The sequence below is a fragment of the Microcaecilia unicolor genome, chromosome 5, assembly GCF_901765095.1.
Source record: "Microcaecilia unicolor chromosome 5, aMicUni1.1, whole genome shotgun sequence".
NCBI classification, from domain to species: Eukaryota; Metazoa; Chordata; class Amphibia; order Gymnophiona; family Siphonopidae; genus Microcaecilia; species Microcaecilia unicolor.
In genome coordinates, this window is record NC_044035.1 from 65444060 (window position 1) to 65468933 (window position 24874).

General features: G+C 44.1%; 1 protein-coding gene across 2 annotated transcripts in view; it reads left to right on the plus strand.

Moving 5' to 3' along the window:
* MGMT (O-6-methylguanine-DNA methyltransferase) overlaps positions 1-24874 on the plus strand; it is a 580807-nt gene that overhangs the window by 148902 nt on the left and 407031 nt on the right. For both annotated transcript variants that reach the window (XM_030202962.1, XM_030202963.1), the window contains one exon: positions 2124-2260. In XM_030202962.1, the coding sequence (XP_030058822.1) occupies positions 2124-2260 (137 nt within the window). The remainder of the gene's footprint in view (positions 1-2123; positions 2261-24874) is intronic.

Below are 24874 nucleotides of genomic sequence, written 5' to 3' on the forward strand. Positions count from 1 at the left end.
CCAGCTCTAATAACACAGAATGAGGGGTCCCTTCTGCATCTGTACCCTCGCTCTCTGGCCCTGACAGCTTGGTTCCTGATGTCATAGACTTACGTTCATTAAACCTTCTGGATAGAGTCTCTAGGATACTCCTAGCCTCTAGGAAACCTTCTATACAGAAATGTTACTGTTTCAAGTGGAATAGATTTTCCATCTGGTATATAGCCAAAGCACTCGACCCTACTTAGTGCTCTTTTCCTGCCCTTGTGGAGTTACCTCCTTTATCTTTCTGATTGTGGCCTCAAAACTAGCTCAGAGAACACTTGAGTGCCATTAATGCTTTTCAATCCAGAGTTGATAGTTTCCATTCATCCCTTGATAGATTCATGAAAGGTTTATTGCATACCAAACCTCATATTAAACCCACTTCTGGGTTGTCATCCTCACAGCTCTCATGAAACCTCCATTTCAACCACTCCATTTTTGTTCCCTGAAATTCCTCACATATAAAGTATTGTTCTTAATAGCACTTACTTCTGTCAAAAAGCAGGGCTTTTTTTGAGGGGGTACTTGGGGGTACTGAGTACTGGCACCTTTTCCATTGTCTGCTAAAATTGACCCTTGGACCGGAAAGAGCTCAGACTCTACACACCAATTCTGACTTGTCATAGATTCTGTGACTGGTTGCATGGGGCCTGGCTATTGTGGGGTGGGTCCCTAAGTGATCACCCCATCCCTGAAGGGTGGCCTAGCATTTGAGTACCGGCACCTTTTTTGCTAGAAAAAATGTACTGATCAAAAGAGTAAGTGAATTTCAAGCTCTGGTGGCAGACTCTCCATAAACCAGGTTTCTACCATGATAAGGTTGTTTCCGAACCCACCCAAAATTCCTCCCTAAAGTGATATCATAGTTCTACCTCTTATTCCCTAAGCCACACTTTCATCTTGGAGATGCAGCACAGCATACTTAAGACTGAAAGCTTGCTATAGCTTATTATGGGGGGGGGGGGGGGGGGGGGTGCAAAATCTCATAAGAAGTCCTCCCAGCTTTATGTATCCTTTGACTCTAATAGATTAGGGATTCCCATCTCGAAGTGTACTATCTCAACTTAGCTGGCTGAGTGTATATCCTACATGTACACTCACTCTGGGCTGATGCTTCATGGCCATCACAATGTAAGAGCCATGGCAACTTCAGTAGCTCATTTCCACTCTGCCTCTATTGCGGAAGTTTGCAGGGCAGCAACATGGTTTTCTGTCCACACCTTCACTGCTCACTACTGTCTGGAGCATCATTCTAGGCGGGATAGTTGGTTTTGGACAAGTAGTTCTACAAATCGTTTTACTACTTAAGTCAACTCCACCCTCTGACCCTTTTTTCAGCCAGGCTCACTTTCAGCATAGTTGCCAAGTTCATTATTATATTGTGGGCCTGGCAGCTAATGAGTCCCACATGTGAGAATACCATGCCTTTTTGTCCTTGGAAAAAGCTATGTTACTTACCTGTAGCAGGTTTTCTCTGAGGACATTTCTTCCGCCGCCCCTTGGAGTTGTTTTCTTAGCTTTAGTATTGTACTGCAGGTCCTGTACTCAAGGGTTGGGCGGGAAGGCACCCCCACATTTGTGGTGGGGGTATTGCCTCAAAGTTTTAAAGTGACATTGCACAATGACAGTGTCTGCACCGGGCTCCATTGGTGACATCACCCACATGTGAGACTATATGCCTGCTGTCTTCAGAGAACACCTGCTTCAGGTAAGTATCTTTGCTTTCCAAGCGCATTTGGATAAGTTGTCTATACGTGTTACATCTTAGGAACTCCAAAAGAAGCTCTATTTGGCACAATACAAGTAGTTTGGTGAAAGTTAGCAGTAAATTAGAGATACTGAGATCATACTCTACATGCCCAGGCTCACCATGGCTTAGAAGTGAGGCTCATTCCTGTCATAGTATGTTCAAGACTAACCCACTTGGAGAAATTGCCCCCAGGGTAAAACAAAGTAGTTGATACCAGATGTGGTTTTCTTTCCTGTTATAAAGTATCAAACCATTATTTTTCTAAAGCTAGAAAAAGTTAAAAATCTTAGAGAATAGACTCCCTGGGGAAAATGTATATACATTTATTGTGTTTTTCTTTTTCAAACAGGTTGCTTTTAAGAAAGAACAAAATGAATGTAAGGCGATGCACCTAGTACTGAATAGCCCTTTGGGAAAAATACAGGTATCTGGATGTGAAAAAGGCATACATGAAATAAAGCTTCCAGAAGCTGTACCTGAAAAAAGGTAAGGGCATAAATCACACAGTTTACCTGTGTAAATTTTGGTATAAAAACACGAGAGAGAGATCCATGCAAAATTCGTATTTAATTATATATAAACAAAATGCATTTTAAAGGAAATTAACAATTGTCTAGAGCATGTTTCACTAAACTGAACACAAGGAACAAGTGTATTTACATGAACAATGCTTGAACAAAAATTGAAGATAAAAATTCAGTAAACTTTCAGCGCAAAAGGATTTTTTTCCTCTTTACCAATTGGGGCCTGATTCAGGTACTTTCAGTTATGTTATCTTTTTCTGTTAACTGCATTTCCTTTGGTGGAGGATTAACTGCCAGCAAACCAAGTGACTGGGCACCTAGGGTTATTATATGTATCATTTGTTTTTATAATAATGATCTTGTCAAGCTTACATATCGGGCCCCTGATGAAACAATTCATAGAATGGGTCACCTCAGAAAATGCATGCTTTATATTTTGGTGGAGAAGCAGTTAAGTATAATAGAGATTAAAGACCAGTTGGTTAGCTACTTACACTTGGGCTGGAGATCAGGCATTTATTTATTTATGCATTCTTGTATCCCACTGTTATCCAAAAACAAGTTTCGGTTCAAAGTGGTGTACAGTTTACAATTGTCTATCAGCAGCCATGTAATTGATGTGGTAAGCATAATAAGCTTAGGTATTTAAACTGGATATTTATAAGCCAAAAACAAGTTTTAAACCCTTATGTTTAGCTGCTTTCAGAATCCAAGCAGACCTAAATATTTTTCTTTACTTTTTGATTCTAATCTTGCAGAGTGGTATGGTAAGATTTGAAATAAATTTTATCAGTGAGTGTGTTAAAAAAAAAAAAGATTTTCTTGTAAATGACTACCGTAATTTGTTTTACGTTCTATAATAGTCCGATTTTTAAAGCATTGTGGTGGTCTCTCTTATTTTCAAACTCTTCTGGCTTCATTTTGACAGCAAATAGCCAACTGTACCTTCTCTAACCTTAGCCCTGTAGTACTAATAGAATTGCTAAATGCAATATATTATCACGTTTACTCCCTGCATAGCCACTTTGACAGCAAGGAAAATCTAGAATTGGAATGTAAAATAACTACATTGGTGCATGTAAAAGCAAGCCAGTCTCCTTTGAGTGTGTGATCTTCAAAGATAAGTACTTTTCTGTAGAATGAGTCAAAGACCAGGTGTTATGGAGCCATATGAATTAAGAAAGAAAAAAACAGGGGATTACCAATCTGATTCCAACACAAGGGTGAACAAAGGTTTTTATTTTTGAAAAAAAAACAAACAAACGCCTGCTTCAGTCTCCTAGTGGTTAGTGCAAAAGACTGTAAAATGCCTGCTTCAGGAGTCAGTAAATATTGGTATAAATGGTTCAAAAGAGCATTAATCCCCATTTCATATAGAAAAAATCCAGCATCTCTATTAGATTCCACAACGGTCACAGAAGTACTGTATATAAAATGTAACAACTGCTTTGGAAACACAAATTTTGGTTTCTTGAAGCTGTGCTGCCTTTTTGCATTTCCAAAGCAGTTGTTTCAGTTTATATACTTATATATTTGGCCTGGGCTTCCAGGATGGTACTTTTGAATAGCATCCACTTTTGACCTTCGCAGCTGCTCCTCTAAGTTTTTTTTTTTTCTCACCGTTCTTTTCATTTTATCAGAGTCTCCTTTTTGAAATGCTAACCTGTTGGATTTCCTGTGTGTCCAGAGCTTTATATCAAATCTGATCATGTTTTGATCACTGTTGTCAAGAAGCCCCAGCACCATTACCTCCTGCATCAGATCATTCGCTCCATTAAGGACTAGGTCTAGAATTGTTCCTCCTTGTTGGCTTCTGAACCAGCTGCTCCATAAAGCAGTCCTTGATTCCATCAAGGAATTTCACCTCTCTAGCATGCACCGATGTTACATTTATCCTGTCAATATTGAGGTAATTGAAGTTGCCCATTATTATTGTGTCCCCAGTTTGTTAACCTCCCTAATTTCTGATAACATTTCTACATCTGTCTCTTCATTCTGGCCAGTTCTAAATACAGATAATAAAGATTGTTAGCAAAATTGACAAAGTTCACAATTATAAAAATCCAAAATAAACGAAGTGAAAAAAGATAATCCTTTTGAATGAATGACACTGAAACTTATTCCAAAAAACAGCTGCTTGATATAGAAAAGCAAAAGTAATTGTCTTTTTAACATCAAGTTTTGTACATGTATGCAATACACGTGTAGATGCCAGTATTTACACATGTAAATCATGAATAAGACTTCTAAAATATGGGCCTTAGTGTGCATCAGTTGTACTGCTGGTAAATGAAACAGAAGAAAACAAATGAAAAATAAAGCAAAACATGGAAACACAACTCAAAATCTAATGAAAATTTTCTATATGCACACCTGTAACAAATAAGTATGTAAGCTTTTGAGACTATATAGGTCTCTTCATTAGACCTGTTTTGAGATCTAGATGCCATCTCTTTTTCACTGATGGTGATTAGTGAGTAAAATCCTAGGTCCTGTTATTTTTGACAGAAAAAAATAAAAAGAATCCAGCAGAGCTTGATGGCTAATAAGCATGGTGCTATGAAAGTTAAATGGAAAAATATATAAAGCAAACATAAAAATTGATTTTAATGGACCCTTGTTGGAAGGAAGCATAATGAACTCTAGTGTGGTAATAAATATTTGTATTCTACTTCAAAAACCTTGTGAGTTTTCATGCAGTATTTACATGTTAGAATCAATATAGCTTGCCTTTCTTTTTTAATTTTTTTTAATACAAGAAATGTAAGTATACCCATGGCAATTGTAAATACTTAAGTTTCACAGCCATAATGATATCCAAAAGATAGACAAATACAAGTGATAAAAATGGTCACTCATGGCTCATTTCACATAGAGAAGAATTCTGTTAATTTTGTAGTATGTTTGCTCATTTTTGTTTACTTTAAAATTACAGTAAGGGACTGGAATACAATTTTAAGTAAATGAGATTTTGCAAAGATGTACTAAATTTAAAATAATATTTGTGAACTGTGGACAGTTGCCAGATTAAGAAGGTCTAGTTTGAGATTCCTGAAACAGAGTATGGAGTTAGGAAGTACAGTGAGTTAGCACTAGGGTTTTACTTTTAGAGACTAGTTCTGTGTCAGCACATCCTTTCTCTGAAACATAGGAGTTGATCATTTATTTAAAAATCTGAAATGTTGGGTACAGCATATACAATGCAAGCCCTTTTGTAATTTGATACTGCAGAGACATAGAAATATGATTTTTTGCATTGCTTATCATTGATATAGTGATTAATTGGTGTTTCTCGGATCTTTTAAGAACATAAAAATTGCTATACTTGGACAGACTGAGGGTCCATCAAGCCCAGTATCCTGTTTTCAAAAGTGGCCAATCCAGGTCAAAAGTAATTTCACAAAATCCTGAAACAGTAAACAGACTTTATACTTCTTATCATAGAAATAAGCAGTGGATTTTCCCAAGTCATCTTAATCATGGTTTGTGGACATTTAGGAAATTATCAAAACCTTTTTTTTAACCCTGTTAAACTAACTTCTTTTACCACATTTTTTGGCAACAAATTCTATAGTTTATTTACTGTTGAGTGAAGAAATATTTCTCCGAGGACAAGCAAGCTGAATGATTCTCACAAGTGGGTCGACGATCCGCTTTGGACCGGGAATCGGCACATTGCATAGCAAAAAAAGAAAAAATTTGCTAGAGCCTTCTGGTGCGTGTGCTGCACCGCACATGCGTGGAGTGCCTTCCTGCCTGTCGCATGACCGTGCTCTTCAGTTATTCTTTTTCCACGTGAGGAGCAGCAGTTTTTTCTGTGGCTCCTCTTTCGCCCGATCTCCTTCAATGCACGGTGCCGAGAGATCCAGCTCCCGAGAAGCGTCGGCGCCGGGAGGAGTTCTCCCCCCCCCCATTCAAGAGGTGCTGGTGTGCATATCTCTCAGCAGTTGAGATCCTGCTCCCGCACCCCAGGCGGTTAGGCAACCTGAGCCCACACCAGCCCCACAGCCTGTACTGATGGCAGCTCTCAATGAGCGATTCCGGGCCTTGCACCCAGATCTTTTGGAGGCCTTTATGCAGCTATGTGCATTGGCATTGGGGATGCCTGTGCCTACCAGGCCTTCCGCTGCGGCCCCATCTGGCCCGCAGCCCACAGTGTGGCCTCCGACACCGGCTCTGCTTGCAGTTCCGGTATCGACTGCCACCCAGGCTGGTTCTCCTGCGATGTCGGTGGAGGAAGCTTCACCGGAGTCCAGGCATGAACCGGCCTCTCGACGCCATGGGTCTTCAAAGTTGAGGGGGGCCCGGTGTTTACTTCACACCTATTTCCTTTTATTTGGCTTTTTACCTGTTGTGGTAAAAGGGGCCTCTGCATGCATGGTAGCTTTGTAAAAGGAGTCCTAGATGTGCCACATATTTTATTATTCTTATTAGGATTATATTAATGGCCATTTTCACAACTATTTATGTACTCAGATTTTAACTGTAGAATAATTCTATTTAAAAAAATGTATTTGGGTTTGTCTCATCTCTTCCAGTGGTAGCTCAAGGTGAGTTACAATCAGGTGCAGTAGATATTTCCCTGTCTCCAATGCTAATAACTCTTTGGTTTTTAACAGAAAAATAAATCTTTATGTGGACTCCTGTTCTCAGAGGGCAAATCTGAGGTACAGTTTGGCACACTGTAACAAACAATTACTTTGTATTTGACTAAGATTGCATTTTCTGGAAGAATGATGTGTTTACGCAAATTGTGCTATGGAGTCTTTTTGTTTGTTTGTTTTGTACACACTTAAATTCAGTGCACTTTTGAAGTGATATTTTAACATCAGCATGATATATATTCAAAATATTTTTAATACAAGTTTTAGTGCCGAAACCCCCTATATGGAGTTCTCTTCACCATTTTGCACAGCTGGCTTATACTAGCACTGTATCTTTATAGATGGGAAATTGAGCAGAATATATCTCTTTTCTTGTAAAAGATACACTGTATGGTGCTTATGTGTCGAAGTCTGTAAAACTTGGAAAAGGCATGTAATGAGCCCCTGGTTGCTGACCAGCAAATCTTATCTATAGATTGCTCTGCTTACTCTGCAAACAAAGTTGAAATTGCTTTTATGGAATCTGCCTAGACTACCATTCCCAGAGCATTGCCATGTACGCCTCCTAAATTCTGCCCTTGAGCTATATGAAAATGAGAGCTTTCTCTGTTGGTAACTGTGCCTTACCAACAGAATACAAATTACCAAGGTCCACCATGCTTCGTTTTGGCATAGACCTTATTTTGATTTTAACTTGCATCCCTTTTTTTCTGTGTCTTGGATCTATTCTATCCCTGTTCACTATGGTCACAGACCAGAGCCTGCTCATTATCACTTGACTCAGACGACTTGGGTACGACAGTTAACTTACATCACAATTCAGCAAATGGAATCCGTACTGTTTCTCTTAACACTGTACTTTGTCATCTTGGCTTACTGTCAGCTCCGTAACGAAAAATTCCTAGTAAAGGATCTCTTAGCAAACCATAAGTTAGATATTTTATCTCACTTGATTCTCTCTTGGAGAACTTTTTTTTTTTTTGTAATCTTACCCAGGCCACAGAGAATAGTTATGTTAACTGTCAAAACTCATGAAGAGAGGTTGGCTATCATTTATAATACTAATCTGCTCTGAAGTCTGATTTCTAGCTATTGTTCTAAATTGGAATTTTTGTGATCTTGTCTCTTTTTATTTATGTATGTATTTATTCAGGATTTATTTACCACTTTTTTGAAGGAATTCACTCAAGGCGGTGGACAGTAAGAATAAATCAAACATGAGCAATAGACAATTACAGCAGTAAAAATATTCAAATAACAATACAAAGTATGGCATGGAACATATAGCTAGGTAAGAGATTAAGAAGAGTCAGAAAGTAAAGTGACTAATTTAAAGAAAGTTGCACATTAGGCCAGAGAGATGGTTAACATGTAAATAGGTAAGAGAGTAAGAGAAGTTAGAAAATAAGGTGACTAATTCAAAGAGAGGTGCACATGAGGTCAGAGAGATGGTTAAATATTATCTCAGCTACAGTAGGAGTGGATAAACATGTCCTGCTGCAGTATGTGCAGACTATCCTGCTTATAATTGAAATAGAAAAACGCCTATATTGTGACCCAAATCGGGAGATAGACGTTTATCTCACAAAAACGAATAAAGCGGTATAATCGAAAGCCGAATTTGGACGTTTTCAACTGCACTCCGTCACGGATGCGGACAAAGTTGATGGGGGCGTGTCGAAGGCGGAACTGGGGCGTGGTTATTGGCCGATCAGAGATGGGCGCCTTTCGCCGATAATGGAAAAAAAATATGCGTTTTTAGCGAGAATTTAGGACACTTTTCCTGGACCCTGTTTTTCCACGAATAAGGCCCCAAAAAGTGCCCTAAATGACCAGATGACCACTGGAGGGAATCGGGGATGACCTCCCCTGACTCCCCCAGTGGTCACACACCCCCTCCCACCACAAAATATGCAGTTTCACAACTTTTTCTTTTCACCCTCAAATGTCATACCCACCTCCCTGGCAGCAGTATGCAGGTCACTGGAGCAGTTATTAGGGGGTGCAGTGGACTTCAGGCAGGTGGACCCAGGCCCATCCCCCCCACCTGTTACACTTGTGCTGGTAAATGGGAGCCCTCCAAACCGCCCCCCAAACCCACACTGTACCCACATGTAGGTGCCCCCCTTCACCCCTTAGGGCTATAGTAATGGTGTAGACTTGTGGGCAGTGGGTTTTGAGGTGGATTTGGGGGGGCTCAACACCCAAGGGAAGGGTGCTATGCACCTGGGAGCTGTTTTACCTTGTTTTTTTTTTTTAAAGTGCCCCCTAGGGTGCCCGGTTGGTGTCCTGGCATGTGAGGGGGACCAGTGCACTACGAATCCTGTCCCCTCTCATGAATAAATGTCTTGGAGTTATTCGTTTTTGAGCTGGGCGCTTTCGGTTTCCATTATCGCTGAAAAACAAAAACACCCAGCTCAAAAAAAGATAAACGTCCATGTTTTTCGAAAATACGCTTCGGTCCGCCCCTTCACGGATCCGTTCTCAGAGATAAACGCCCATGGAGATAGACGTTTCCGTTCGATTATGCCCCTCCATGTCACTCCTTGTGTGAGTGAGACTAACAAGTTAGTTACTTCTTCCATTAAAGGCCTGGTTGAAGAGCCACTACACTGACAGATTTTATTTTATTATATACCCCACCTCCTATCACACTGGCACTATTTTTAGAGCTGCAGAATACATTTTGTCAACTCATTATAGTGTCCCCCAATCTGGCTATATTGGGAGACTAATATTCTGACGATTTCTTAGCTATATATATTAGAGAATTTCAGACTTTTCCGGAAAGACTTAACTTGATTCCTCTTGTGTGTGAACCTATGCACATAGCTGGTCATACATTAGATGATGTGCTTAATCCTTCACATTTAGCTAAGAGATATTCTTGATACTGCAGTTCCCATGAAACCACAAATTTCTGTATTAGTTAAAGCTTCCTTTGTTGCACTTTGGAAGATTAGGGGGCTGATTTTAACATTTAAAAAAAAAATCCAAAAACATCCAAGTTGCAATTTTCGGCACCCTGATGTTAGATGTTTTGCTCCACAATTTGTCCAGATTTCATGTGGTGTGTCTTGGATGGGACATGGGTAGCCCCAAAAGAAAGACATTTTTCTGCAATAAAGGAACAAAATGAAAACGTATAGGGCCATAACTAAGACATTTATGGCTAGACTTGTCATGACTAAGTGATCAAAAGGTGCCATAAATGTCCAGATGACCACTTGAGGGATTAAGGCCTTACCCCCACTTACTTGCCAGTGGTCACTGACCCCCTTCCAGCTCCCTAAGATGTGACAGCAGTAGCCTAGTGGTCAGTGCAGTGGACTGTAGATAAGGAGACCCACACCCTCCCACTCTTAACTGGTACACTTGTGGTGGAATGTGTGAGCTCTCCAAAATACACTAGATACCTTCTGTACCTACAATAGGTGATACCTGGAAGCTTGAGAGCTATTGTATTTTTCTACTCTTGGAGGGCTCACCATACAATATAAGGGGGTTAGGGTGAGATGTGTGCCTAACCCTTTTATGTGAAGTTCCCTGCAGTTCCCCCTAGGCTACCACACTATTCTGCAAAACGTCCAAAATTGGACTTAGACGTTTTATTGAAAATGCCACCCCCCCCCCCCACATGTATCAAACATGGTCTTTCTGAGCATGATCTTAATGTTCAAGTACACTCATTAGTAATTTTTCAAATGCCTTTTACTATGGATTACCACACAGTAGACTCAAGTGTCTAAAATTTATTGAAAACATAGCAGTAAAACTATTATTTGGTGTAACACATTCTCACTATGTTACTCTGTTGTTTACAGTCCTATGGTTGGCTTCTTGTTACATATCAGATTAAGTTTACAATCCTTTGGCTTACACATTGACCACTGCATAGTGATTGTCTGGTTTATCAGGCTTCCCTGTTTTTTTATTCCACCCCCTGGGAAAAGGGGTGCCAAAGCCTGGTTCTTCCAGTAGGCATTCAGGGTGACTTTCATTTAGGGATGAGCAATGGCACTCTGTTAATGCTGTAGTCTGTCTACTTTTAAATACACTGTCCCCATGTAATGGCAGCTTGATATAATGAAGTCAAGGGCTGCACACAGGTTTTTGGGGATTTATTTATTTTTGCTATTACATAGCACATGGATTCACTTATGAGGGATTAAAAAACCCATAATGCAACACTTTTTCCATTTTATCTTTGCAGTAGTAACAATAATGAACATTACAATTGTAACCACACTGTGTAAGTAATTCTCATTAGGGGTATGTTTACTAAGGCGCGTTAGCGTTTTTACTGTGCCGTTAAAGTTAAGGCACGTTAATACATTCCTATGGGCGCATTAGCATTTAACGCGTGCCAACCATTAAAGCATGTTAAAAACACTAATGCGCCTTTAGCGCTCCTTAGTAAGGCCTCTCACTTTCAATCTGAGGAAGATACCTCCTTACTCCCAAGACATCTCTTTCTAACCACCACATTATTAATTTGCAACTTTGAAGATTTAATCTGGTGTGTACTGTTCTTGTTTTATGCAATGCAGTTCCAACTTTAGATAGCAGAAGAATCAGTTTCCCCAGGCCTTGAGATCGCAGAACCAATGTCTATTAAATGTGCTAATACATTGGCAAGTCCATTTATCTGAGTTGCATTCTTGATTTTTTTCAATGGCATCTCTAATTTTATAATGTCAACAAAACCTTATCTGTATGCTACTGAGAAACCAAAGGGACCTCAAATATTTTTATCATGGAGAAAAAGAACCCGTTGACGAAGTGGTCAATGCATGGCAACCAATTGAATCACTTCAACTCACAATTTCACCATCAAAGGACAGAAAAAAACTCCATGAAAACAGACTAATATATATGTACAGTCATCCAAAAGCTGAAGTGGTTCAATTGGTTGCAATGCATTGAACACTTCTTCACTGAGGTTTTTTCCTCCATGATAAAAAATATTATAAGTATTTGAGGTCCCTTTGGCTTCTCAGTAGCATACCTTTTCTGCATCCCCTGTTTTGTTATGGAGTCTCTAATTTTGTGGAATTTGGTACCTGTTGAATTATGCCTGATGACTAATGTGATATATTTCAGAAAACATCTTAAGGCATTATTACTCCAACAGGCATTTGTCACAGTATTGCAAAATTATTTTTACATGATTGCCATTATTTTTGTGGTTGATTTTTGTGTATGGTATTTGTTAAGTTTTTCATGTTATGTTTTTATATTGTATTTATTTTAATGTTTGCTTGATTATGTAATGCAGTTACCCACTTTGAATTTTAGAAATAGCAGGCTAAAAATCTCTTAAATAGAAAATATAGGTTTGCCCCAGTTCCCTGGTACCCTCCATGTGGATCAGAACTTAGAGTTCAAAAGACATCCTACTCCAAAACCCTGTAATTGGGTTCATTTACTCTTAAAACTGGCCAGTGAATGTGTGTATGCAAACACCAGTTTTACCACAGAGCACCTTAGAATTCCTTGCTGAAATGCAGCTCAGTTTAGTAGTGTCCTGCAAGCTCTCCAGATGTGAGGGTTCCACAATGTAGGCTTCAAGACCCTTTTGTCCCATGGTACTTATCACAAATCAGACCTTCACCAGAGTTCCAGGCCTTGCATGAAAACATATGCCTACTCTTAGGGCCCTGTTTATTTAGCCGTGCTGTAGGCGCACTAACGTTTTAGCATATGCTAACGATAGAGACACCCATTATGTTCCTATGGGTTTCTCTAGCATCAGCAAGCACGCTAAAAAGTTTGCGTGCCTATAGCGCGGCTTAGTAAACAGGGTCTTTTAGTGTGTGAACTGCTTTCACACTGTCATTAAACTAGAAATAAAAATGAAATATAAATTTTTATCTAGGTAAATCCTAGTATGCTTACTTCCCTAGCTGTTTTCCTTCATGGATCTGCACTAGCTTTATAGTCCTTCTGGAGTTGATTTCTGTCTTTGTAGTCAAGAAGCTTTTTCTACCACTTTACAGCTCTCACACTTTACCTCAATGTTAATTGCCTTTCTGGCAGGAATTTCCCTTTCCCTTCTCTTGTGAATACTGTCTTCAGTTCCCTCACTGTTGGTTACCTGTAGCTGGAAGCACAGCTTTAGACCACAGCCCTGGGACACTGGCAACTTTGAAACTTTGAACACATCTCTGAGTGTCTTCCTCTGTTCTGCAGCTCTACGGACTAGGCTCTGTTTCCACGAGGACTCTGCAGACCAGGCTCTCTTTCTGTGAGGACTTTGCGGTCACAAACCTCTCATGCTGCTCTGCTTCAGCCTTTATCTTCAGCTCAGACGTCACCCTTTTCTAGCAGGTTACTCTGCTGCTTTCCATGATGTCTCTGCAATCTCTCTATCTGCTTGAGCACTCTCAGGCATAAGTACATAAGTACATAAGTAGTGCCATACTGGGAAAGACCAAAGGTCCATCTAGCCCAGCATCCTGTCACCGACAGTGGCCAATCCAGGTCAAGGGCACCTGGCACGCTCCCCAAACGTAAAAACATTCCAGACAAGTTATACCTAAAAATGCGGAATTTTTCCAAGTCCATTTAATAGCGGTCTATGGACTTGTCCTTTAGGAATCTATCTAACCCCTTTTTAAACTCCGTCAAGCTAACCGCCCGTACCACGTTCTCCGGCAACGAATTCCAGAGTCTAATTACACGTTGGGTGAAGAAAAATTTTCTCCGATTCGTTTTAAATTTACCACACTGTAGCTTCAACTCATGCCCTCTAGTCCTAGTATTTTTGGATAGCGTGAACAGTCGCTTCACATCCACCCGATCCATTCCACTCATTATTTTATACACTTCTATCATATCTCCCCTCAGCCGTCTCTTCTCCAAGCTGAAAAGCCCTAGCCTTCTCAGCCTCTCTTCATAGGAAAGTCGTCCCATCCCCACTATCATTTTCGTCGCCCTTCGCTGTACCTTTTCCAATTCTACTATATCTTTTTTGAGATACGGAGACCAGTACTGAACACAATACTCCAGGTGCGGTCGCACCATGGAGCGATACAACGGCATTATAACATCCGCACACCTGGACTCCATACCCTTCCTAATAACACCCAACATTCTATTCGCTTTCCTAGCCGCAGCAGCACACTGAGCAGAAGGTTTCAGCGTATCATCGACGACGACACCCAGATCCCTTTCTTGATCCGTAACTCCTAACGCGGAACCTTGCAAGACGTAGCTATAATTCGGGTTCCTCTTACCCACATGCATCACTTTGCACTTGTCAACATTGAACTTCATCTGCCACTTGCACGCCCATTCTCCCAGTCTCGCAAGGTCCTCCTGTAATCGTTCACATTCCTTCTGCGACTTGACGACCCTGAATAATTTTGTGTCATCGGCGAATTTAATTACCTCACTAGTTATTCCCATCTCTAGGTCATTTATAAATACATTAAAAAGCAACGGACCCAGCACAGACCCCTGCGGGACCCCACTAACTACCCTCCTCCACTGAGAATACTGGCCACGCAATCCTACTCTCTGCTTCCTATCTTTCAACCAGTTCTTAATCCATAATAATACCCTACCTCCGATTCCATGACTCTGCAATTTCTTCAGGAGTCTTTCGTGCGGCACTTTGTCAAACGCCTTCTGAAAATCCAGATATACAATATCAACCGGCTCCCCATTGTCCACATGTTTGCTTACCCCCTCAAAAAAATGCATTAGATTGGTGAGGCAAGACTTCCCTTCACTAAATCCGTGCTGACTTTGTCTCATCAGTCCATGTTTTTGTATATGCTCTGCAATTTTATTCTTAATAATAGCCTCCACCATCTTGCCCGGCACCGACGTCAGACTCACCGGTCTATAATTTCCCGGATCTCCTCTGGAACCCTTCTTAAAAATCGGAGTAACATTGGCTACCCTCCAGTCTTCCGGTACTACACTCGATTTTAGGGACAGATTGCATATTTCTAACAGTAGCTCCGCAAGTTCATTTTTTAGTTCTATTAATACTCTGGGATGAATACCATCAGGTCCCGGTGATTTACTACTCTTCAGCTTGCTGAACTGACCCATTACATCCTCCAAGGTTACAGAGAATTTGTTTAGTTTCTCCGACTCCCCCGCTTCAAATATTCTTTCCGGCACCGGTGTCCCCCCCAAATCCTCCTCGGTGAAGACCGAAGCAAAGAATTCATTTAATTTCTCCGCTACGGCTTTGTCCTCCTTGATCGCCCCTTTAACACCATTTTCGTCCAGCGGCCCAACCGACTCTTTGGCCGGTTTCCTGCTTTTAATGTATCTAAAAAAATTTTTACTATGTATTTTTGCTTCCAACGCTAATTTCTTCTCAAAGTCCTTTTTTGCCCTCCTTATCTCCGCTTTGCATTTGGCTTGGCATTCCTTATGATCTATCCTGTTACTTTCAGTTGGTTCTCTTCTCCACTTTCTGAAGGATTGTTTTTTGGCTCTAATGATTTCCTTTATCTTACTGTTTAGCCACGCCGGCTGACGTTTAGTCTTTTTTCCCTTTTTTCTAAAACGTGGAATATATTTGTCCTGAACCTCCAGGATGGTGTTTTTAAACAGCATCCACGCCTGATGCAAGTTTTTTACTCTGCGAGCTGCTCCTTTCAGTCTTTTTTTCACCATTTTTCTCATTTTGTCGTAATCACCTTTTCTATAGTTAAATGCTAGCGTACTTGATTTCCTAGTTTCACTTCCTTCAATGCCAATATCAAAACCGATCATATTATGATCACTGTTATCAAGCGGCCCTCGTATCGTTACCCCCTGCACTAGATCACATTGCTTCTCTGTATTGACTCTGTCCTGAGGTGGGAGGGACGAGTAGTCTTCTGATTTTTGTGCTGTTCAGCCTCCTTTTTTTTAATATGCTTTTTGCCTTTCTCTATGTGGAGGTCTTTGATGTTTTTCCTTTGGTATCTTTGCCTGCAGCAGGCATGATCTCTAGGTGCTTCCTGACTACATTGTCTGCTCCTGTATGGTCGGTAGTTCCTTTTTTATTTTTTATCCTGAGGGTGGGTTATTGCTCTCCTGATGTCACTTGTTATAGGGCTAGGTCTCTTCCCCTTCCTTCTGGGTTCTGAGGCATTGCGCCTTTTTCTTGGGTCTGGGCTTATCCAGAGCTATCTAAGAAGTGCGCCTTATCAGGAGAGAGAACTTCTAAAGTTTTGGGAGCAGTTTTAGATCGATCAATGACAATGGAGCCACAGATTAATGGCTTGATTAGAAAAGCTTATTAAGTTGAAACAATTACGATTGCTGAGATCTTATTTTTTACAAGATCATTGTAGGATTATTGTGCAATTAACAATTTTATCGTTATTAGACTATGGGAATTCTTTATATTTGGGTTTCTCCTCTAAGCAACTTTCTAGAATTCAAATGATTCAGAATTTGGTTGCTAGGCTGATATTTTGGAAAACTCAAATGGATCATATAACTCCCCAGAGTGTTTTGCATTGGCTGCCTGTGCAGGCTCGGATTATTTTTAAAATACTTTGTTTTGTATTTAAGTTTTTGGATGTTACCAGCCCTGAAGGTGGATCTCAGCTAGTGAAATTGTTAAAATTTAGGACAAGCTCCAGGAGCTGCAATTATTAGATGTTAGCTTTTCCTTCAACTAAAAGTATACGGTTTACAGCTATTTTCTCTCAATCTTTTTTCTTTTCGGCAGTTCATTACTGGAATAGTCTACCCTCTGAGTTACGCTCGATGAGGAGCTATTTACTGTTTCTAAAAGCTTTGAAAACATGTTTACTGGACCTGGGGGGTTATGGTTTTACTTGTTTTTATTATGTATTTTCTTACATATGAATCCTAATGAATGTATCAGGTTTATTTTATTTAAACAGATGCAACTTGCCTCAAATCTTACTTTTAGAGAGTTGGCAAGAGATAAGTCTCTCATAGCATAGCATAGCATTAGCACTTTTGGATGACACCACCTGCTTGTGTGTGGCTAGTTTTCTCCGAGGAGAAGCAGGCTGCTTGTTCTCACGACCGGGTGACGTCCGCGGCAGCCCCCGCCAACCGGAAGAAGCTTCGCGGGCGGTCCGCACGCAGGGCACGCCCACCACGCATGCGCGGCCATCTTCCCGCCCGTGCGCGACCGTTCCCGCCAGTCTTGTTTTTTCCGCGCTGGAGAGAGTCGTGCGTCGCCGCTCTCTCTTGTCAGCCCCGAAAAACCGTCGCGTTTTCGCGAATTTCTTATTTTTTTGTTTCTGGTTCCCGCGCGTTCCGGACCCTTTTCTTTTTCTTGTTAAAAAAAAAAAAAAAAAAAAAAGTGAACGCGCTTGTTTTTCCCTCGTTTTCTAGCGGGGGCGTTGCGTTGCGGCCTTGTGGCCGCGCAGTCGATTTATTTTTCGAGGTGTGATTTACCGCCACCATCGACGACTTTAATTTCGCCAACGCGATTTTTCCGTCGATGTCCTCGAAGGTCCCGAGTGGATTTAAGAAGTGTGGTCGGTGCGGCCGGCCTATCTCGCAGACCGACACCCACGCTTGGTGCCTCCAGTGCCTCGGGCCGGAGCACAATATCAAGTCGTGCTCTTTGTGTCTTGGTCTCCGGAAACGGACTCAGGTTGCGAGGCAAGTTCTTCGGGACCGTCTTTTTGGAACTTGCGCCGGCCCCTCGACGTCGACCTCGACGGCATCGGTATCGACGGCCGGTTCTTCGGTACCGGTATCGATGTCCGCGAAATCGGCACCAATGGCATCGACCCCAGGAGCACAGGTCCCGTCGGCCCGCCGGACCTCCGGTGAGGGTAGGGGTGAGAGGCCGTGTGGGCAATCGGCCCCAGTCACTCCCTCTGTCCATGGCCCTCGGGACCGAACCCTGTCTGACCCGGTCCCTCGAGACCGAGGGGGTTCGACCTCCTCCTCCTCCATTCCACCGGGCGCCGATGACGGGCACTGCAAAAAATCTAAGAAGCACCGTCATCGGTCGCCTTCGATGCATCCGGCTCTCGGTGCCGGTGAGGAGTCGACGCCGAAGCGTCAGCGTCGAGAGGAGAGGTCCCCTTCGGTAGTGGAGGTATCGACGCGTCAGGGTCCCAGCACTTCGGTGCAGTCTCCTGGACCCGAGCACCTTCCGGCACTGACACCTCTACCGGCCCCCCCCGTCTTTCCCGACAGCGGGCTTGGACGAGTGCCTCCGAGCCATCCTTCCGGGGGATCCTGGAAGGGCTGATGCGCCAGGCTGTGCTGGCGCCGGGGGTGCTTGCGCCCTCGGCGCCATTGACTGTGGTGCCGGCGAGCTCCAGCCCGGTGCCAAGGCCTTCGACACCGCTGCCGCTTGCGGTGCCGGTCTCGACCGCCACGCAGGTGGAGTCCCCGTCGACGTCGATGGAGGGAGCTTCGTCCCCGCCGGCGCGGGAGTCCACCGCTCGATGACACCGAGGCCTCGGTGCCTCGACGTCGAGCCGGGCCCAGTTAAGGACTCAGCTACATGAGCTTATGTCCGATACCGAGGAAGAGGCCTCGTGGGGGGAAGAGGAGGACCCCAGATATTTCTCCTCAGAGGAGTCTGCGGGTCTTCCCTCTGACCCCACGCCTTCACCAGAGAGGAAGCTCTCGCCTGCTGAGAGCCTCTCTTTTGCCTCCTTTGTAAGGGACATGTCCATTTGCATTCCCTTCCCCGTGGTCTCTGTGGATGAGCCGAGGGCTGAGATGCTCGAGGTCCTCGACTATCCATCACCACCTAGAGAGTCCTCCACGGTGCCGTTGCACAATGTCCTCAAAGAGACACTGCTTCGGAACTGGATGAGACCATTATCTAATCCCACCATTCCCAAGAAAGCAGAGTCCCAGTACAGAATCCACTCGGACCCAGAGTTAATGCGGCCCCAATTGCCCCATGACTCGGCGGTCGTGGATTCTGCTCTCAAGAGGGCACGGAGTTCGAGGGATACCGCCTCGGCACCCCCGGGGCGGGAGTCTCGCACTCTGGACTCGTTTGGGAGGAAGGCCTACCAATCTTCCATGCTCGTGACCCGCATCCAATCTTACCAGCTCTACACAAGCATCCACATGCGGAACAATGTGAAGCAACTGGCGGACCTGCTTGATAAGCTCCCGCCGGAGCAGTCCAGGCCTTATCAGGAGGTGGTCAGGCAGCTGAAGGCGTGCAGAAAGTTCCTGTCCAGGGGTATCTATGACACCTGTGACGTGGCATCTCGTGCTGCGGCCCAAGGTATAGTGATGCGCAGGCTCTCATGGCTGCGTGCCTCTGACCTGGACAACCGCACCCAGCAGAGACTGGCCGACGTCCCTTGCCGGGGGGATAATATTTTTGGCGAGAAGGTCGAGCAGCTGGTGGACCAACTGCATCAGCGGGAAACCGCCCTCGACAAGCTCTCCCACCGGGCGCCTTCAGCATCCACCTCAGCAGGTGGACGTTTTTCCCGGGCCTGGCAGGCTGCGCCCTATGCTTTTGCCAAGCGTAGGTACACCCAGCCGGCCCGAAGGCCTCGACAGGCACAGGGACAGCCCCAGCGCGCTCGTTCTCATCAACAGCGTGCGCCTAAGCAGCCCCCTGCGCCTCCACAGCAAAAGCCAGGGACGGGCTTTTGACTGGATCCACGGGAACATAGCCACCCTCAAAGTGTCTGTGCCGGACGATCTGCCAGTCGGGGGGAGGTTAAAATTTTTTCACCAAAGGTGGCCTCTCATAACCTCCGACCAGTGGGTTCTCCAAATAGTGCGGTGCGGATACGCCCTAAATTTGGCCTCCCTTCCACCAAATTGTCCTCCGGGAGCTCAATCCTTCAGCTCCCATCACAAGCAGGTACTTGCAGAGGAACTCTCCGCCCTTCTCAGCGCCAATGCGGTCGAGCCCGTACCACCCGGGCAGGAAGGGCAGGGATTCTATTCCAGGTACTTCCTTGTGGAAAAGAAAACAGGGGGGATGCGCCCCATCCTAGACCTGAGAGGCCTGAACAAATTCCTGGTCAAAGAAAAGTTCAGGATGCTTTCCTTGGGCACCCTTCTGCTAATGATTCAGAAAAACGATTGGCTATGTTCCCTGGATTTAAAGGACGCATACACTCACATCCCGATACTGCCAGCTCACAGACAGTATCTCAGATTCCGCAAGTGCCTCGTGGTGGTGGCGGCGTATCTACGCAAGCTGGGAGTGCACGTATTCCCATATCTCGACGATTGGCTGGTCAAGAACACCTCGGAGGCAGGAGCCCTCTGGTCCATGCAGTGCACTATTCAACTCCTGGAGCTGCTGGGGTTTGTGATAAATTACCCAAAGTCCCATCTCCAGCCAACCCAGTCTCTGGAATTCATAGGAGCGCTGCTGAATACCCAGATGGCTCAGGCCTTCCTTCCCGAAGCGAGGGTCAACAACCTCCTGTCCCGTCTCAGCAGGTCACAGCTCAGCAGATGTTGAGACTTCTGGGTCATATGGCCTCCACAGTCCATGGGACTCCCATGGCTCGTCTTCACATGAGATCTGCTCAATGGACCCTAGCTTCCCAGTGGTTCCAAGCCACCGGGAATCTAGAAGATGTCATCCGCCTCTCCACCAGTTGCCGCACTTCACTGCTCTGGTGGACCATTCGGACCAATTTGACCCTGGGACGTCCATTCCAAATTCCACAGCCCACGAAAGTGCTGACGACGGATGCATCTCGCCTGGGGTGGGGAGCTCATGTCGATGGGCTCCACACCCAGGGTCTGTGGTCCCTCCAGGAAAAGGATCTGCAGATCAACCTCCTGGAGCTCCGAGCGATCTGGAACGCACTGAAGGTTTTCAGAGATCGGCTGTCCTGCCAAATTATCCAAATTCGGACAGACAATCAGGTTGCAATGTATTACACCAACAAGCAGGGGGGCACCGGATCTCGCCCCTTGTGTCAGGAAGCCGTCGGGATGTGGCGTTGGGCTTGCCAATTCGGCATGCTCCTCCAAGCCACATACCTGGCAGGTGTAAACAACAGTCTGGCTGACAGACTGAGCAGAGTCATGCAACCGCACGAGTGGTCGCTCCATTCCAGAGTGGTACGCAAGATCTTCCGAGAGTGGGGCACCCCCTCGGTGGACCTTTTCGCCTCTCAGACCAACCACAAGCTGCCTCTGTTCTGTTCCAGACTTCAGGCACACGACAGGCTAGCGTCGGATGCCTTTCTCCTTCATTGGGGGACCGGCCTCCTGTATGCTTATCCTCCCATACCTTTGGTGGGGAAGACCTTACTGAAGCTCAAGCAAGACCGCGGCACCATGATTCTGATTGCGCCCTTTTGGCCCCGTCAGATCTGGTTCCCTCTTCTTCTGGAGTTGTCCTCCGAAGAACCGTGGAGATTGGAGTGTTTTCCGACTCTCATTTCGCAGAACGACGGGGCGTTGCTGCACCCCAACCTTCAGTCTCTGGCTCTCACGGCCTGGATGTTGAGGGCGTAGACTTCGCTGCGTTGGGTCTGTCGGAGGGTGTCTCCCGTGTCTTGCTTGCCTCTAGGAAGGATTCCACTAAAAAGAGTTACCTTTTCAAGTGGAGGAGGTTTGTCGTTTGGTGTGAGAGCAAGGCCCTAGAACCTCGTTCTTGCCCTGCACAGAACCTGCTTGAATACCTTCTGCACTTATCAGAGTCTGGCCTCAAGACCAACTCAGTAAGGAATCACCTTAGTGCGATTAGTGCTTACCATTATCGTGTGGAAGGTAAAGCCATCTCTGGAGAGCCTTTAGTCGTTCGATTCATGAGAGGCTTGCTGTTGTCAAAGCCCCCTATCAAGCCTCCTACAGTGTCATGGGATCTCAACGTCGTCCTCACCCAGCTGATGAAACCTCCTTTTGAGCCACTGAATACCTGCCATCTGAAGTACTTGACCTGGAAGATCATTTTCTTGGTGGCAGTTACTTCAGCTCGTAGGGTCAGTGAGCTTCAAGCCCTGGTAGCTCATGCTCCATATACCAAATTTCATCACAACAGAGTAGTGCTCCGCACCCACCCAAAGTTCCTGCCGAAGGTGGTGTCGGAGTTCCATCTTAACCAGTCAATTGTCTTGCCAACATTCTTCCCCAGGCCGCATACCCGCCCTGCTGAACGTCAGTTGCACACATTGGACTGCAAGAGAGCATTGGCCTTCTACTTGGAGCGGACACAGCCCCACAGACAGTCCGCCCAATTGTTTGTTTCTTTCGACCCTAACAGGTTAGGGGTCGCTGTCGGGAAACGCACCATCTCCAATTGGCTAGCAGATTGCATTTCCTTCACTTACGCCCAGGCTGGGCTGGCTCTTGAGGGTCATGTCACGGCACATAGTGTCAGAGCCATGGCAGCGTCGGTGGCCCATTTGAAGTCAGCCACTATTGAAGAGATTTGCAAGGCTGCGACGTGGTCATCTGTCCACACATTCACATCACATTACTGCCTCCAGCAGGATACCCGACGCGACAGTCGGTTCGGGCAGTCGGTGCTGCAGAATCTGTTTGGGGTGTAAATCCAACTCCACCCTCCAGGACCCGCTTTGATTCTGGTCAGGCTGCACTCTCAGTTAGTTGTTCTTCGTAGGTCAATTTTCTGTTGTATCCTCGCCGTTGCGCGGTTCAATTGACCTGGGTTCTTGTTTTGAGTGAGCCTGAGAGCTAGGGATACCCCAGTCGTGAGAACAAGCAGCCTGCTTGTCCTCGGAGAAAGTGAATGATACATACCTGCAGCAGGTGTTCTCCGAGGACAGCAGGCTGATTGTTCTCACCTACCCTCCCTCCTCCCCTTTGGAGTTGCGTTTTCATCTTTTTTGCTTGTCATTCAACTGGCGGGAATGGTCGCGCACGGGCGGGAAGACGTCCGTGCATGCGCGGTGGGCGTGCCCTGCGTGCGGACCACCCGCAAAGCTTCTTCCGGTTGGTGGGGGCTGCCGCGGACGTCACCCGGTCGTGAGAACAATCAGCCTGCTGTCCTCGGAGAACACCTGCTACAGGTATGTATCATTCACTATCTTGCTATAGGTAAGCATAATATAAAACCAAACATACATATATTTTGAATTATTTGGTTCTTTATATACTGTCCTTCAACAGGCGCAAGCAAAGTGGCTTACATATTAAAATCTGATAGGAGGAAAGGAACTACAAAACTGGGACAGGAAACGAGAAATAGAGGGAAAACAATAGAGCAGTTAGGGCTATGTACTGCCACAAGAGTCCCCTATGAGCTGTTCCATCCTGGGAAGTCTTTTTTTTTTTGTTACATTTGTACCCTGCGCTTTCCCACTCATGGCAGGCTCAATGCGGCTTACATATTGTATACAGGTACTTATTTGTACCTGGAGCAATGGAGGGTTAAGTGACTTGCCCAGAGTCACAAGGAGCTGCCTGTGCCTGAAGTGGGAATCGAACTCAGTTCCCCAGGACCAGAGTCCACCACCCTAACCACTAGGCCACTCCTCCACTCCAGAAGAACAGGTGGGGTTTTAGATTTAAATATTTATAGCACTTCACCAGGTCATTTTTCTAAAACATGTTTCTAATTTTTAAGTGGTTTGAACATGGAAGACTATAGATCTTTGTAAATAGAAATTGATGAATTATCATAATTTTATCTCCCCTAGCAGTCTGAAATGTGTTCTGTACTTCTGAAATTATGCACTGAAGAAAAAAAAATTAAAACAAACCAACAACAACAAAATAACACCCTTATGTCTAAGAAACATTCATAGATCAAATGCCAGTACTACTACTGATAATAGTAGTGCCTAGGGTGCTCCAGTGCTTTGGAAGAGAGGTGGAGTTGGGGGATGGTGAGAGGGTGGAGGTATATGGATGGGCAGCAGTGCTGTAGAACTATAGGGTGAGTTGTCACTCTTGCAGCTTTGTCTTCTTGGGCCCTGACTGGGCGTGCCTATAGTAAACTGTTATATTGAAGGAAATGCTGCTGGCATGAAGCACAGAGTGAGCTGTTCATGGAAGGGCTGCTTCTGGAGCCAAGTCATAATCGAGCTATAACCTGGAGGGACTGTCACCAGCACTGAAACAGAATGAGCTACTGCCTTGAGAGATTGCTATTGCACTGACCACAGAGTAAGCAGCGGCCTGAAAGGAAATACAAAAATAAAGGTTTGCAGCTTGCTTATTAAAGCAGGCAGGCCACATTCTATATTTGTGAGGTTCAGGTTTGCTGAACATTTGTATTACTGCCCAGGAGATAAAGAAGGATTTATTAATCAAATTTGATATTCCACCTACAACCAAAATCTGAAGTGAATTACAATATAATTGTGAGAACAATAAAATTCAAATAACTAAATTTACACTTGATTGTGAGACAATCCATTTTGAGTATAATTGTCAACAATTTGAGATATCTTTTTTGGATGTCCATATTTGTGTTACTTATGGCAAGTTTTTTACTACTGTATTTGGAAAGCAGACTGATAGGAACATGTTCCTCTCTTATACCAGTATGCATCCAGTATTCCTTAAAAATAGCTTACCTTTTTCACAGTTTTTGCGGTATAGGCATATTTTGTGATACTATTACAGAACCTGTACAAACACCTAAGATATTGATGGAACGATTGATTGAGATGGTGTGACATATCTTAGACATATTGTATGACAGGCCAGGAAACGTGCCAAATTTAACCATAGGGATACATTGTTACAAACTAATGTAAACAGGGAAGAATCAGATATTTATTTATTGATGCTTATATCCCACATTATCTGAAAACAGTTATCGGTTTACTTATGCTTAATGTAATGTTTCTAAATCATATCAAGATTGAGAGATTTGTGAGAGTTAACTGAATTACAGAAAATTACAGATATGATAATCTGTGTGTTGAAATACATCAGAAGTTTGGAGCGAATTGCTGCTAATTTGCATAAGCAGTGGTCAGTAGTTGAATTGCATGACTATTTTTCTATATTGCATCTGAGGACTACTTACAGTAGAACCTGGAATCTCAATGATGAGCTTTGTTATTCTGATGTATGGCCTACTTAATGAGAGG